Source organism: Protopterus annectens, chromosome 6.part0 (assembly GCF_019279795.1).
Source record: "Protopterus annectens isolate FY-2018-M chromosome 6.part0, PAN1.0, whole genome shotgun sequence".
In the NCBI taxonomy this organism is placed as follows: domain Eukaryota; kingdom Metazoa; phylum Chordata; order Ceratodontiformes; family Protopteridae; genus Protopterus; species Protopterus annectens.
In genome coordinates, this window is record NC_056737.1 from 370,735,694 (window position 1) to 370,751,413 (window position 15,720).

The 15,720-nt window shown below is 37.4% G+C and overlaps 1 protein-coding gene across 2 annotated transcripts in view; it reads right to left on the minus strand.

Moving 5' to 3' along the window:
• The window catches only part of LOC122804322 (pleckstrin homology domain-containing family H member 1-like), a 1,703,720-nt gene that overhangs the window by 162,033 nt on the left and 1,525,967 nt on the right, over nucleotides 1–15,720 (minus strand). For both annotated transcript variants that reach the window (XM_044074112.1, XM_044074113.1), the window contains one exon: nucleotides 7,198–7,327. In XM_044074112.1, coding sequence (XP_043930047.1) covers nucleotides 7,198–7,327 — 130 coding nt within the window. The remainder of the gene's footprint in view (nucleotides 1–7,197; nucleotides 7,328–15,720) is intronic.

A 15,720-nucleotide genomic window follows, 5' to 3' on the forward strand; every position in this document is an offset into this window, starting at 1 on the left:
CCAGGTTCTTTAAACCAGTGAGTATGGTCCTTGATGATGGGATTGGTGTTGCTCTTATCTAAAAGCATTTAATATTATTTCCCACAATCTTACCATTAACAAACTACTGTGTTTAGGGTAAACAGGCTTGTAGTTTATTGGATTAAAACATGGCCATCAGGGAGTCATCAAAGTGTCAATCTGCAAGATCTTTCCCTGTATTAGTCAAATATTTCATCTGGGGTTCTAAAGGGGTGCCTACTCCATCCCTTATTTTTGTCACCCCTTATTTTACAGCATCACAACAAAAACATTGGCTCAAATTATATGCAGATCATATTAAGACTGAAACTTACATTTCTCAGGAATATATTTCATCTCTTAAAAATCAACTTACTGAAATCTCTGTTTGGCTGAAAAAAATAATGGCCTAAATATGAATACAGCTGAATGTAAACTAATGTTTTCTGGTGCCATAAGACCATTATTGGTTATTACCATAAACTCTTTACAAGTAGTTATTGCCAATGTTTTTAAGGACAAAGGAATCCTTATAAACAACAATTTAGACATTAAATACAGTGCAGAATCTGTAAAAAATTGGAACTTAAAGTAGTTGGGATGATTTACAAACGAACATCATCTAGGTTACCTGAACTACTAAGATGTCTGCAGCTTATGGCAGGCAAACAGCTGAATACAACTCTCTGTTTTGTGCGTATAATGAAAAGTTACTGGTTCTAGAAAATGTACAAAGGAAACTTACCAAATGTATTCCTGGTTATAAGTATGTGTCCCATACAGAACATTTAGTATTACCTGCTCTCTGTTTATTTACATGCAAACACATGGGAGTGGACTTTGCCTTGCCTTTCAGGCATTTCAAGAAGAAGCATTAAGCATTTTATTGACTTTGTTGAGATAAGCGACAACCGATTCCAAATGGGAAATAAGACCATGCTCTTTGACATTTGAGAAGTAGGGTTCTGCTCCTCTGTAGTCTCCTTTGATCTCATAGCTACAATATAATTTTATAACAGGGGCAGCAAAATAGCTCAGTAATTAAGATCTGTGTCTCAGGGCTTGAGAGTCTGGTGTTCAATCCTGATCACTGGTCACTGCCTGTGTGGCATTTTCATGTTGTGAGTGTCAACAGCTCAGCAGGTAGCTACTCATCGTTGATGCTTGAAAATAAGATGATTGAGAGTTCTATTCCCACGCCAGGTGCTTGAGCTCATTCAGTCTGACAGTTAAGCAAAGAATTAAGGCTGTGAGCTGTCAGTGAGCTGCTTCCTATTGTCCAAGGTTTGATTCCCTCAGCCTCTCTTTTCATGTGTGACTTTGAGAAAGTGACTTAACCACAAAGTGTCCTGGGGCATCTGGGAAATTGGGCTAGGTTCATCAACAGTTTCCTGGGCCACCTGCCAAGTAGCCACTTATGAACCTATATAGCATCCATGACAAGATTAATGGACATGAGCTGCCATTACAGAAATCAGTGATCAACTTACCAATTTCTGTTGCTCAAACATCCTCAAACTCATGACATGTTCACAGCTACAAAAATGTCTGCAGAAAAAAGGTCATTACATGTTGCAATACAACAGATTCATGTTGTCATAAGGCACTGTCAATAGATTAAGAAAGGATCTGGGCCACACACAGAAGTGCATCTTGTCGACTGCACAACACATGCAGTGTCAGATGGTGTTGAAGCAGCATGAGATGCCAGAAGCAGGCACAGCATGAACACTGGAAACATTTGAGGTGAGAATAGCTAACAAAGAAAATGGCGTAATTAGTGGGGTGGCAGGGGGCACCAAGGAAAATCAGATAGTATGCATACAGGTTTTTCATCAGCTTGCACTCTTGCAGCCCCAAATGTTCCCTCAATTGTGTTACTGTTTCCATCCCTGAGCATTCCTATGTATATGCTATGGCCTGGCATACCTGTTGACATGTTGTTTCCTCAGTGTCTGGCATTCTGGTAATACAATTTTCCAGGTACTGAATTTAAATGGAATAGTGGGTGCCAGCTCGACAGAAGGCAAAGTAAGTTTTTCCAGGAAAAAAAATTTAAATCCCGTGGGGGTGGAATGGGCTTCCTGAAAGGGTTTAAATGTAGGACTCATTTTAAGAAGTGCTTAACGTTGATCCTGGAAAGTAAAGGAGGGTCTAAAGGTATGCAGACAGAAATAGCTGTTAGGCAGTGACGTAGCTAGAATTTGTGCCACCCTGAGCTATCTTTGAGTTTGCCACCCCTTCACAAAGTCATGGTCAAATGGGGCTCGCCCATACACAGCCCCACCCCCCACCCCCCGCAGCCATTCCAGTGTCACATTACTTGGCTATTTCTCCCCAATTACTGTCAACACTATAATGTGCATACTGCTTTATGCTTTACTTCTACAATGATTATTTAGATTTCATTTAAAACTTTTATTTTAAATTTTATAGCCCAAACACTGATAGACATCTGCTAAACAAAGCAATAGACTCACAATGAAAACATACTTAGCATTAAAACTTCTCTGCCCTCGAAGCTCACATTAATTGAAACAGCATTGAAACCCACATTCAAAGAAAATGCATCTGGCCAGTGGTGGATAAAGTTTACCTTTGGGCTGTTTTCAAATCATAGACCACTTGCACACATATTTAGGACCATGCAGACATAGATGTGTTCTTTGATTCATCGTCCTGACTGTATTAAATTACATTCCTTGTATAATACAGCACACTTGTTAGTGTGTGCTTTACATTTATTGTTTTGAACATTTTTCCAGTAAACAATGAAACAAAATGAAATGTATGAACCAATAATGACAAAACTTCCCAATTAAGAACATTTCCATCCTACAAGTGTACTCAAACTTCTGTCATTACAATCCACCAATATCAGTAAATATGCACAATTGCTGCAAAAGTAAACATCATCTAAATAATTCCACATTAAAGTGACCCATAACTAATGAAGAGGTTGCTGCTAGCAAAAAACTTTATATTTCATTGTTTCAGCTACAAATTAAGTGCCTGTTGCCTTTGAAGAATAAATTGCCTATGTTACATTAAAAATTGATAAGAGAGTAATATTGCAATAGGGAATGGATGCCAAACTGAGAAAAGGTTCATAGTTACGAGGTATTGCCTTCAAAGGATGACATTCTCAGGGCTGCAGCATCCACCCCCTTTAAAGTACAATCCAGGCACATACTGTGGGAGTAGAAACCACAGCCTTCTACATCAGAAGCAAGTATACTACCTGTCGTGCTACTAACAATGCAAACAGACTTGACATAAGCAGCACTAAACTTCTCTTCCCCTGAAGCTCTCAGCTCCTTGTAAACTCCACTTGACATTCAATAATATCTCTCAACTTTGCAGCACAAGAAATCTGGAAACAGCCAAAATTTATTGGGGGGGGTGGGGGAGGCCCAAAACCAGGGACACATTTTAAACATTGTTTGTATAATCTTAGAAAGTTGCTAGAATAAAATTTTTTGTGTTATCATGTGTTTCCTGAAAGATAGGAAGACTGAAACTTAAAAGGCTATCATTATTTAGTGAATCCAGTTCTCACTGACTTGTCAGAAAACCACAAATTATAAGAGGAAAAGACCAAAAAGTATGAGCCAAACATTCTGTGAAGTTTGGACAGTTAAGAGCTATGGACTCCACTCCTCCAATCACAAGTGGTGGTATGGGCAGAGAATTCAGGCACTTGTTTCTTGTACCTAAGGTACAGGGTTTGAGCCTGAGTAACACTAACCACCCAGTATACCTAACTGGAGCATTTTACACACACACACACACACACACACACACACACACACACTTGAATGAATGGCAGCAGCAGGAATAATACACTTACTTGAATGAATGGTAGCAGGAATAATTCTATGAAGCGAATTAAATAACAGCAATTACACATACACAGAGCAAAAGCAGTAATAAGAAGCAACAGGAATAATTCCATGAATTGAACGGCAGCATGTACTATAAAATTAAAATTTGCAGGGGTGGGCAAACAGGCAGAACAGGACGTTATACACAGATAGATGTGATGCGACTGGACTAGCTACGGAACTGTTGTTAAAGAACGGCCTTAAAGAACACTGTTTTTTAAAATTAAACTGTTAAAGTAAATGTAATAAAGTGACAGTTCCAAAAGTGCCACCTGGGGTGGATCACCCTTGTGCCACTGCCCCCCCCCCCCCAGGAATTCAATAGCAGGCCTGGATTAAGAAGAATTTGGGAGATCCACCATTGTAGCTCTTTCTTCATAAAGAGCAAGAGAGGGATTTGGAAGTCCAGAGGATGGCAGTGTTGGGACCAAAGAGACTCAAGTACTACTGAATCTTTGTCATGTGACTGATGAGACTGAGGATCTTGCTTTTGGACTAGCAGCAACACAGTCTGAGGATCTTATGCTCATACCCCTGCTTATGTACCCCTGTACCCTTTGCCTGAGGTCATGCGTCAGTCTTATTGAGCGTCCTGATGGCTTTGCCTTTGGTACACTGGCTGAAGACAGGTTATCTTGGCAGGATAACCCATCACTTTAGAATATTACAACAGCGATCAAAGGAAGGACATTAATAAAGACACTGAAAATCTAGATTTGTAAAACATGTTATCCAAACATGTTTTATACAACACGTGGCTGATAACTGATGCTGACTTTCAACAGGCATTCCAGGAATTATAGGAATTGTACAGCAATGATTCTTATGATGTATACCTCAAGAAAACTTGCATTACAACACTAAATGGTTAAGGATGGTAAGTGCAGTCCAAACAAATGAGACAATTTAAATGAGATTCTGGTTAAATACTAAGTCACAAATTGATATAACTTGGAGAATAACTTGTTCGCCAATGTACAGCAATCCCGGAGTTAGTATATACAAGTAGCTGTTGTTTGCCAGGGCTTAGCAAGGGGTGCAGAGGAGAAGCCCCCCTCCCCCATGCAAAAACACTTTTTGTGTCTTGAGCTTGAGCAGAGCATATATACTATCACTTGCAAATGATAACTGGTCATCTTTTTTTTTTTGCTATGTGATTATCTCATCCTTCATCGAACTACTGCAGCTGTGTCTAACGAGTGTATGCTTAACCTTGGCTGTTTCACTCTTCTTTTACAAGCAGGTAAGCAGAAACGATATAATTTTACTGAACTTTTATAATGTGTGTGTGAATGACACTTTACATTTTTTTTAAATCGAGTACATCAGTGCACACAGCAGAGGTTCAAATGTTCCTGTTTTGAAATACAGGAATATTCTAAATCTGTTTTCTCTACTTTCCTTGTTTTTTTTTTTCTTCTCACATTAGAGTCTCTCTCAGTCATCTCTGTAACCTCTTTATCACACGGTCATAGCCTACAGTTTATATGTGTACACATGATATATGGATGCGGTATTCTTCACTGAATGGACACTAGATCAACATCTGTAACATTCATGCAAAAAATGAAGTTCCATATTACACATGCTTCTAAGATTAACCCTGGAGCAGGTGAAACCAAAAACAAGTGTTTTTGTAGCAAGACCCCCATGCCCCCACATCCCCTGCTAATTATATATACTAAGTCAGAGACCGCACAATCCCTGGGGAAAGAGAATATTCTCCTACTCAGGGTTATTTATCTCTCACAAATGTCGACCATCTGCTTTGGTTAACTAGACATCAATCTACTCTCTGTTTGATGAAGGTAAGCCACCCATATACATAAAAACGTACACACACACACACACACACACACACACACACACACACACATATATATATATATATATATATATATATATATATATATATAAAACACATATATATATATATATATATATATATATATATATATATACCACACACACACACACACACACACACACACACACACACACACACACACACACACACACACACACACACACACACACACATTTCCATATGTTCTGTTTGCCTTCTTGCCTGACAACCATCAAGTCTAACCCAAATGGATTCAAGCTTATTTCTTCCTCTCTTGTGGTGAGTCTCCCCAGCACCATGGAGATGACAAACCTCCAGAGGGGCTGTCATTCAGGCAGCCGTGAGGGTTGACTATGACCTCAATGGCATCCCTTCTGTGAGGACATATGAATTGTATAACTCCAGCAGCCCTTGGGAAAGGGGGGGGCAATAAGCAATCTACATCGTCATCATGGGGACTCAACATACTTTCTCGTTAGTGAACATTCTTATGTGCTCACTAATGTGATTTGGTGGGCATAAAGCCCAGACCCTAGATGTCTTTGCAATACCACCTCACCTTTGGGGATTGCAGAAGTAGGAGTGTTGCTCCTCTCCAACTTCCTCCCAGGATAGGCATGCCCATCCTCCTCTGCCAGCTCCATCAAGCACTCTCTAACTGAACTTGTGTCGCCTATGCTGTATTCAGGGCTTTACCCTCAATGTCACTGGAACTCGCTACTGTCACAGTATATTTGTATTTTCATTGAGTATTTGGGTATAGCATGTAACAAAGGGAGATATGCATCTGTTGCAATGATTGCTCTGAAAATATAGAATATGATGCAGATTCTCCGAACTGGCACCTAACACAATTGTTTAAGGTTGTTTTGGCTGTAATGTAAGATCACAATTACATAAACCATGTTTCACCCATGAAGTTAATATATCAAAATAAAGTTGTGAAGTCCTTGATTTAGTGGTGCAGGAGGGCTTACCACATGTTAAAAAAAAATATTTTTGTCATTTCCTTCAAAAAAAAACAGATGTGCATTTGGAGGGTTTGCCAGCAGTGTAACTTCAGATTTTCATAGTAGATCCTTTTCAAAATATGTGTGTGTGTGTGTGTTAGAATTTACTGTTCTATGTGTTTTATATTTTCAGTTACTTTTTTTAGTTATTCTTTGCAAGTGGGCAGTGTTTGAAAATGGGCCATCATGGATTAGGACAACAAACACACACAATTTTTCTTGTATACTGCTTCCAGAGCATACCAATTTGGGAGCACCACAGAGCTGTTTAGATGGGAACTGCAATAAGAAAATGAAAACAATGTGACTGGCAATATTTACTTGTCACAATGATTGCACTATAAGTGAAGATCAGCTGAACATTGTCTACCTTAAGAACTTAAAAACACAAATAAAATACACATATCATGTATCTCACAGAGGAAGTAAACAAAAATCAAGATAAGTTTTACATTACCTTAGCAGCAAACAACTTGGCTCCATAGAAAGGCCACTTTCTTGCGACAGTTAAGTAAATGCGAACACATTCAGGGGCAGTACATCCTCGAAGCACCATCCACTTTGTTGCCAGCCTGTCAGCTATATGTCTGTTAGGATAATTTAAACCATGCTGGAGTGTTAAAAAGTACTGCACTAGTATTTTACCTCAATCACAAATAGATACATGAAAATTAAATTAAAATTAATAAATAAATAAAAGACAGTTATTGTACTTATCAGAAATGAGTTATTTTACTCTTATGCAGTCTTCAATAGCCAAACAAAAAAGCCAGGAAAAAACTTTTCAATATCCTCTTCCTAGTCACAATTGAACTAATACACACAAGTTACACATGACATGCTTCTTTTCATTTTTTTTTATTTTTTTATTGCATCCACAGGAACTTTGTAAGGCTAGGCTCTAACCTTAAATGTTTGCATTGCATCCTGAGCCTTTTGACAACATCAAGTTGCAAGTTCAAAGTACAGACAAATGATAGAATCTCAAGAAGCATAAGTGTTACAAAAAAGGTATAAAATGTTCAGCACAAACTCAGCTTTACATTGGTAGTACCTGTTAGATTCCATGCTCTAAACTAGACTTTAAGTCAGAAACACATACATATGGGTCTATGTCATTTGTTTGAAAGCTCATTTGACTGAAGACTCTAATATTAGACAGAAAACCTTCTTTAGAACAAATACATCAAAATGTTTTTGTGGGAGAATAAGCCCCCCACATCCCCCTAATATACCTTAACAACTGTTCAGTGTAAGTTGAGAAGTCTGCAGCTGAGGGCAGCTGTACAATTTGTACTTATGTTTCCATGGAGACAAGATGACTATAGGGGCAAGCAATAAAAGCCAGAGCACCTTTTGGAAGGCTAAATGTATAAAAGTAAATAAGCTGTTGTTCACATCTGGGAGGGAAATGATAAGACAAGAACAGACAGCAATTAGTGTAAGTAGCAACACTGGCTGTAACATGCATTTTAGCATAGATAACCTAACTTTTAGGTTAAGTAGTGCCTATGTGCAGCTGTTGAAATGGGACAATTGATTATATCAGGGAGGTTAAACTTCATTACTTGAATATTTATGTAGTTTTGTGTATTTGTTTTAAGCTAATAGGGTGGTCTTCTTTAAAACAAAAAGTCTTGTAAAATGTGACATTGGTGCAAATGGAGATGACAAGAAACAACTGCATAAGAAATCAACCTGCCAGACATTAATGAGTGCGTCTAATACAAAAGTTGGAAATAGACATTTAAAAAGCTATTATACACAATAGGTGAGAATAATAATGTCTTATCATAATGGCTACTCTCTATCCATATTACTTTGGAATGTGAATGCCCTCACAGGTATAGGCAAAGGAGGAGGATTACACTAGCATGTATTTATATTCCATGTAAAATTATATTATGGAGTTTAAGAAAATTTTGAGAGAAATAATCAGCTTTCAGCAGAGAATATTAATTACAGGTGGGGACTGGAATTTGATTTGCAACAGTAAGGATGTATCTTGGGGACCAAGAAGGGAAACTATAAGAAAAAAGGGTAGATTCCTGAAAAAAATATATGAAAATATTTGGTATGGAAGATTATATTCAGTAGTGAGAATTTACATGTTATTCCCCAAGGTGCAGTGACTGGGTTAGACTAGACAGCAATTATACTTCACAGGAGCATGTGCATTTAATTGAAAGCTTCAACACACATCAAATAACTAATTCAGATCAAATGCCAATAACAACTAAGATAAAAATGCAGGGTAATGAAGTAAGAACAAAAAACTGGCTCTTCCCCATCTCCCTGTTAAAAAGAGAGGGATTTATGGAATATAGTTATTAAGGAAGATAGAAATTTCTTAAGAAGTTACAGACAGTGAGTGGGAAAAAATGAAAGAAGAGTTTAAAAACAGGGTAAAATGAAAGAATGAGATATGCTTAAGAAGTGACAGGAATTATTTAGAGAGGCTGACAAAGGTTAAAAGTATAGCAAAACAATTGGAATTTCACAGAACATGAGGAGGTGTAATTGCTGGGTGCTAAATAGAAAATAAGGGACTACCTCAACAATATGCATGCATTTAGAAAGATTGCTGTAAGCAACTGTTTTTGATAGCTCCACTGCACAAAAACCTTTAGCAGAATGACAAGCAATAGAAAGTAGAGAGGGTTGTTGCCAGACTTAGCAGGGCTATATCAAGAAATATAACCAGAGATCCTGTACCAGTATGAGAAATATTTTGGAAATGTTATAAAAATTTGTTTAAAACCAAAAAATGTGAAAATCAAGAGCACAAATGGGAATTTTTTATGGAAGACTTAAGTGTGCCAAGGTTAGAAGTCGATGAGGCTCAATAATTAATAGTTAAGACAGAAGGCTGACATACAATCAATCCGCAGGGAGGTTTCCCAAGAATAGATGGTATTCCTGTGTAAATTTGGAAGTTATGAGGGTTGAAAGTGATAAAGATCTAGAAGGTTGTGTTCAACAGTACTTTGAAAGGAGAGAAACACCAACGTCCTGGAAGAAAGCTGCATCAGCTGTAACATCGCAGGACTGTAAAGACCTATCAGAACCAGCTTCACATAGGTCCACTTCAAATTTAAACCATGATTATAAAGTGTTTGTGTCAATATCAGCTAAAAGAATAGCAAAGGCATTGCCAAAATTGATAGACGTGGATCAATGTGGTTTTGTCGAGGGCGGAAAACATTTGACAACATTAATAGAGAACATATAAAATGATGATCCAGAGGCAGGCAGAGTATAAATAAATTACCACTGTTCTGGTGGGTCTTGATGTATAGCAATAATTTGACAGAGTAAGTTGGGATTTTAAGATTAGGTAAATGGAAGCATTTGCATTCACCTGACATAATAAGGTTAATTAGGAGGATAAATGAGGGATCAGTGGCAAAAAATAAAGTGGAAGGGTTCCTTCCTGACAAGATGGGTCTCAACAGAGGAAGGGAGTACAATTTCCCCCTTACTTTTTTATATTTGGAGCCACTGACAAAGAAGATAAAGGACTCTGAAATGAAAGGATACAACTGGTACGGTAATGAAGTTCACTTTATTTGCAGGTGATACTGTTTTGTACTTGATAAAACCAGAAAAGGATTTCTCAGTGTTGTGGAACATCTTGAGACAGTTTCATGTTTTTTGGGGATATAAAATGAATGAAGACTGAAACAAAGGTGTAAACTATGTACCCACACCTAAATCAGTCCATCAGTACCATCATACCTCTCAACTGTACAGATTTTCACATAATGCCCAGATTTTTGCCTCATATTTTTGGTCCATTTTTCATAAAAGTGTGGTTTCCTGGCAAATTAGTGGTAAATCATTAAATATTCAAATTAGAAAATCATGACAGACATTTGAGTTTCAGACTTCATACCCTAGAAAATTCATGCTAATGCAAAACATGTTATTCTATCAACTTTCTAAGTTTGTATGACTTTTATTTAAACACTGTCCCTATTTTTGGGCTTCTGTCCCACATTTATTTATGGCTTTGCCAGGTTTCTTGCTCTAAGAGGTTGAGAGGTATGAATACCATATTTATAGGGGTGGGAGGGTGGCCTAATGGTTAAGGTGTTTGCTTTACAAACACAGAATACAGGGTTTGAATCTCACAGGGGATAATTGGCTAGGCTTAAAATGGCTTGGAAGGGCAGTTAGCTTAGTACTAATCTATGAACCTGTGAACCTATAATAAACTTACATATTTATGAGTATGGATTAATAAAGGATTTTATTATGGAAGCTAAGAATGTGTGGGAAAAGACTAAAAAGATAATATAAAAACTGTGAAACTCAAAGCTCTTGTTTATGGCTAGAGATGGCAAGATGCAAGCAGTGAAAATGTTTTGAGTCCCTTTAGTTTTATATACAGGACATATTATCAACCACAGAAGTAGTTGTGGACAATAAATAATAAACAGCTGAAATAATGTATCTGGGAGGCTAACAGGTCAAGGGTCAAGTGAGGTAAGCTTATCCTTCCAACAGAACAGGGTGGTTTAGAACTACCTAATTTGAACTGATATTTTAGAGTTACACATTAAGGCTAATATACATAACACAAACAAATAGCTATAATTTAAAGTAAAAAGTGATGATTATGGAAAGGGGAAATTCAAGAAATAGGGAGAGAGTGAGATTTTGGTAATAAATCTTTAAGGAGAATAACAACAGCTATACGGATTAAAGTATCAGAAATTATTCTAGAAACTATGCCAACATGAAAATGGAGAAAAGAGATTTTGCTGATAGGGATGACTGCAATTAGGGGTGCGGAGACTAGACAAGAGGGGCTGGAATTTATTGGAGGAAACTGGCAAAGGGACCATAGCACTGTGAGCAAATAACTACAGAGGGAAAGGTAACAGAATGGGAACAGGCCAAGAAGACACTTGGACTGCAAGTTAGAGAATGCCTTCACTATCAGGGACTGATATCAAGGTATAGGAAAAAGAAAGGGATAGGGGAATCCTAAGTGAAAGACCTGCCCTGGTACAATTTTTAGTTGACTCTAGAACAGAAATTACAGAGAAAAAAGGAATAATTAGTAAGGCATATAAAATATTGCATGATAACTATATGAATCAGTCAGAGGAGTTTAGAAAAGTTTGGGAAGAGAGATTGGATACACAATTCACAAGGAAATAATGGGAGAACATGTGTATGGCTCTCAGGTATGTAACAAAGTCTAGAAGACTTAGGAATTTTTGCTTGAAAGTATTTGCATAGGTATTTTATACCCCAATCAGACTCTAAAGAATTTTCCTCAGGTAAACTGCAAATATTAGCGGTATGATGGGAAAGAAAGAGGTAACTGGGAGCGTATGTTTTGGGAGTGTAATGAATTGGCAAACTTTAAAAATTCCCTATAGAGCACTTTGTCAGAAATATTGGGTGAGTAAATGTGCATAACTAAGGAAATATTTTTTTTTTGTTCTGAAATACAAGATCTGAATTGCCTAGACATAAGACCTTGCTAAGTTTAATTGTGGTGGCTACCAAAAAACAAATCAAGAAAATGGAAATCAAAGTCTGAAACAACTATATTTGAAGTATTGAATGATGTAACCGAGATAAAAGAGCTGGAAGTGAGATCTTTAGAAAGGGGTAGGAGCAAATTACATATAAAAATGGATAACCTGGGGACAATTCATGCAGATTATTGGTTTGGAGGAGGACTGAGACTTAAGGGAAGGCAGGATTGAGCAATTTATGCAATGCTGAATTGATGATAGTTTAAAAAAAGTTATGTATAATATTTGTAACTAGGAATATGTTAATATGGTTTGTTTTCTTTTATATGCTTGCCTATGTCTTAAGTGATGATTGAAATAAAGGTGTTAAAAATGACTCCATCAGATACTTTCTATAGACGTATACATTCTTCTATTAAAAGAGTTTTCCGTCAAATGGATTTTCAATCAAATGGGTTCAAGCATTTGGGTTTCAATCAAAAGAATATTCAATTAAATGACATTGATATTGTGTGTGTGTGTGTGTGTGTGTGTGTGTGTGTGTGTGTGTGTGTGTGTAGTTCATAATGTTGAAAATTCAAAGTATTGAGAACTTTTTAATGCAGGGAAAATCCCCGTCCATATCCCCCACTCCCACTGCCAATTATATAGACCAACTTCAGGATCGCACAACAGTGGGGAAAATTCCCCTTTTTATCAGTATTTCAAGTTTTCTGTCAAATGAATCACAGGCACACACACACACACACACACATATATATATATATATATATATATATATATATATATATATATATATATATATGAGAGAGAGAGACACACACACACAGACACACACACACATATATATATATATATATATATATATATATATATATATATATATATATATATATATATATATATATATATATATATATGGTTTACTATTAGATGTTCGAAGCAAACTCCGTCGACTGCACTTTTGTTCAACATGAAAGTACGAAAATGGTAATATCAAACACCAAAAGCCAACCTAGGAACGGGTTTTAACATGGTTCGAGATAGGGGAGAGGTTTGTAGTTCGGCAATAACACTGAACACCTATCTTGACCCATGTTAAAACCGTTCATAGGTTGGCTTTTGGTGTTCGATATTATTGTTTTCGAACTTCCATGTTCAACAAAAGTGCAGTCGATGGAGTTCGCTTCGAACATCTAATAGTAAACCATATATATATATATATATATATATATATATATATATATATATATATATACATACATACACACACACACACACACACACACACACACACACACACACACACACACACACACACACACACACACACACGTATATGTATAAATGTACCAAAAGAAACAGCTGAGTAACTGCTCAAGCTACACACATACTGACAGCAGCATTTTGTACCTCAGGTTATAAGCCTTCTTAAGAAGCTAAGCAAGTCTGTCTATGATGCTAAGTTGTTGAGATATTTGCAGAAACATGAAAATACAACCATATAAATAACTAAATACAGTAACAAAAAATAATCTCCCTCTAAAGCATTATGCAGAGATCCAATATTAGAGCAGCTGTATTAGCTACCACATAAGCTTTAAGATGATATCTTTCAAAATGTAGTATGTAACGTTGCATTATAGTTATTAACTTGTGCATGGACTGTTAACATCAGATATCTAAAGGAAAGCCTCATCTGATCTTAGGAAAACACCCAGCAGTGTCACTAGGTATATTCTTTGTGCTGCTGAAGGTGCTTATTGTTCTATCACAACTGTAAGACCAGCTTCTTGCAACATCAAATCATGGGATAAGGTTAAAAGGAGAAGTACGGGGCTCTAAATTCTAGTTAGTGGCAGAAGACTTGTCTTAATAAATTTGCTCAACTCCCCCCACACACAAACCCAGTACGAATACCACCTGTTGGAGATCATGCACTACACTGATACTATCATTAAAGTATGAGTCACAGACCTCATATGGAATGAGTTTTGTCAAGGCAGGTAAGAGATGGTAATGGCTGAACACCAGCAACGAGGAGTTATGTTGTGGCAAAACACCAGCAGCTAGGGGTTATGTGTGATGCCTGTTGCATCCAACTGGAGATGGTACAGATCTGACCAAGTCACTTAATGCTCCTCTGTCAGTACAATACATATCTATGAAAGTCATCTGAATAGAGAGCTTCACTTGGTTCAAACAGAACAGATTACACATGTGCAGAAAAGCAAAAGACATTCTTTGAAGATGATTTGGGACAGACAGCAAGAATGGAAGAGGAAACAAGGGTGTCCAATAAAAAGATGAATGGATTGTGTGAGAGAAGACCTTTGAGAGAAGACCTGTGACAGTCAGAGATGAGTGTTGAAAATGTCAGGAGAGTGGCACTGAATATAGAGAGATGGTGACGGTTGACATGACACCCCAACCCCGTGTGAAAAAGGGGGTTGATGATGACAGACATGGTAGTAGCAAAATGCCAGCCAGGTCACTGCCTAGGTCTTTTATGTCCTGGGATTCACATATTTACAGACGTAATCTGTTAAATCTGCCAAAGGGGTAATATATGCATATTTTAAATCCCCATCCTCTCTCCCATTAAGCAATAGAGCACTAAGCTGGGCAGCATATTCCTCCTGGCTTTTGGACAACAGGGAGTCTATGATCAGAGTTCAAACCTATACTGCCTATGCTGAAAGAAATCATACCATGGTTTGACTACATTATTCTATTTTTTTTAATTCACATTTCGCATGCTTGCAAAAATGTAGACATAATCACCAGTGTTATTTATTTGTAGATTTTTGGGGTACAGTGGCAAGAGGAATTAATTTTGTTGCAATGCTCAGGATTAGTAGAATCTGTTCTTCTACAAAAAGGATGAAGAACTTGGGGAGGCCGAAGAGATCACACAAGGCCTTACAATAAAACAATAGATGAGGAGGAGATTACTTCTAATGTCCCTTCTTCACACATCCTTATTCATTAATGAGTGATCTGCACTGACATCCTAATAAGTCCAGCAAGAATATATAACTTACTGTATGTTACTTCACAGAATCATAGGAGATTACTAGGCTAACAGTCCCAGGGCTCTTACAAGCCTAGCCAAGTTCAACCCATGTTTCCAAGGGTGTCTGGTTCAAGCAGACACTTAAATCTGCACCTATTGCCCCTGTCCAAGAGGTAGACAGCTGGAACACCAGGGTGAATTTCCAGTTACCCATCCAATCATCCAAATTACGCTTAAATAGGGCCAAAGAGGGGCGTTGTTTAACATAAATAGGAAACCCGTTCCAAAGGTAGGGTAACCTCTGTGAGACAAATCTGTCTCTGCAGTGAGTTCTTTTGATGTCACATACCAAGTTAAGGTCCTTTCAGCAAGTGACTCTTGTGTCATTTGATTTGCGAATGTCAGTGTTTTCTATAAAGCCCTGTAAACATCTGAAAGCTCAGCACTCATGAAATGAAAACAAATAGTG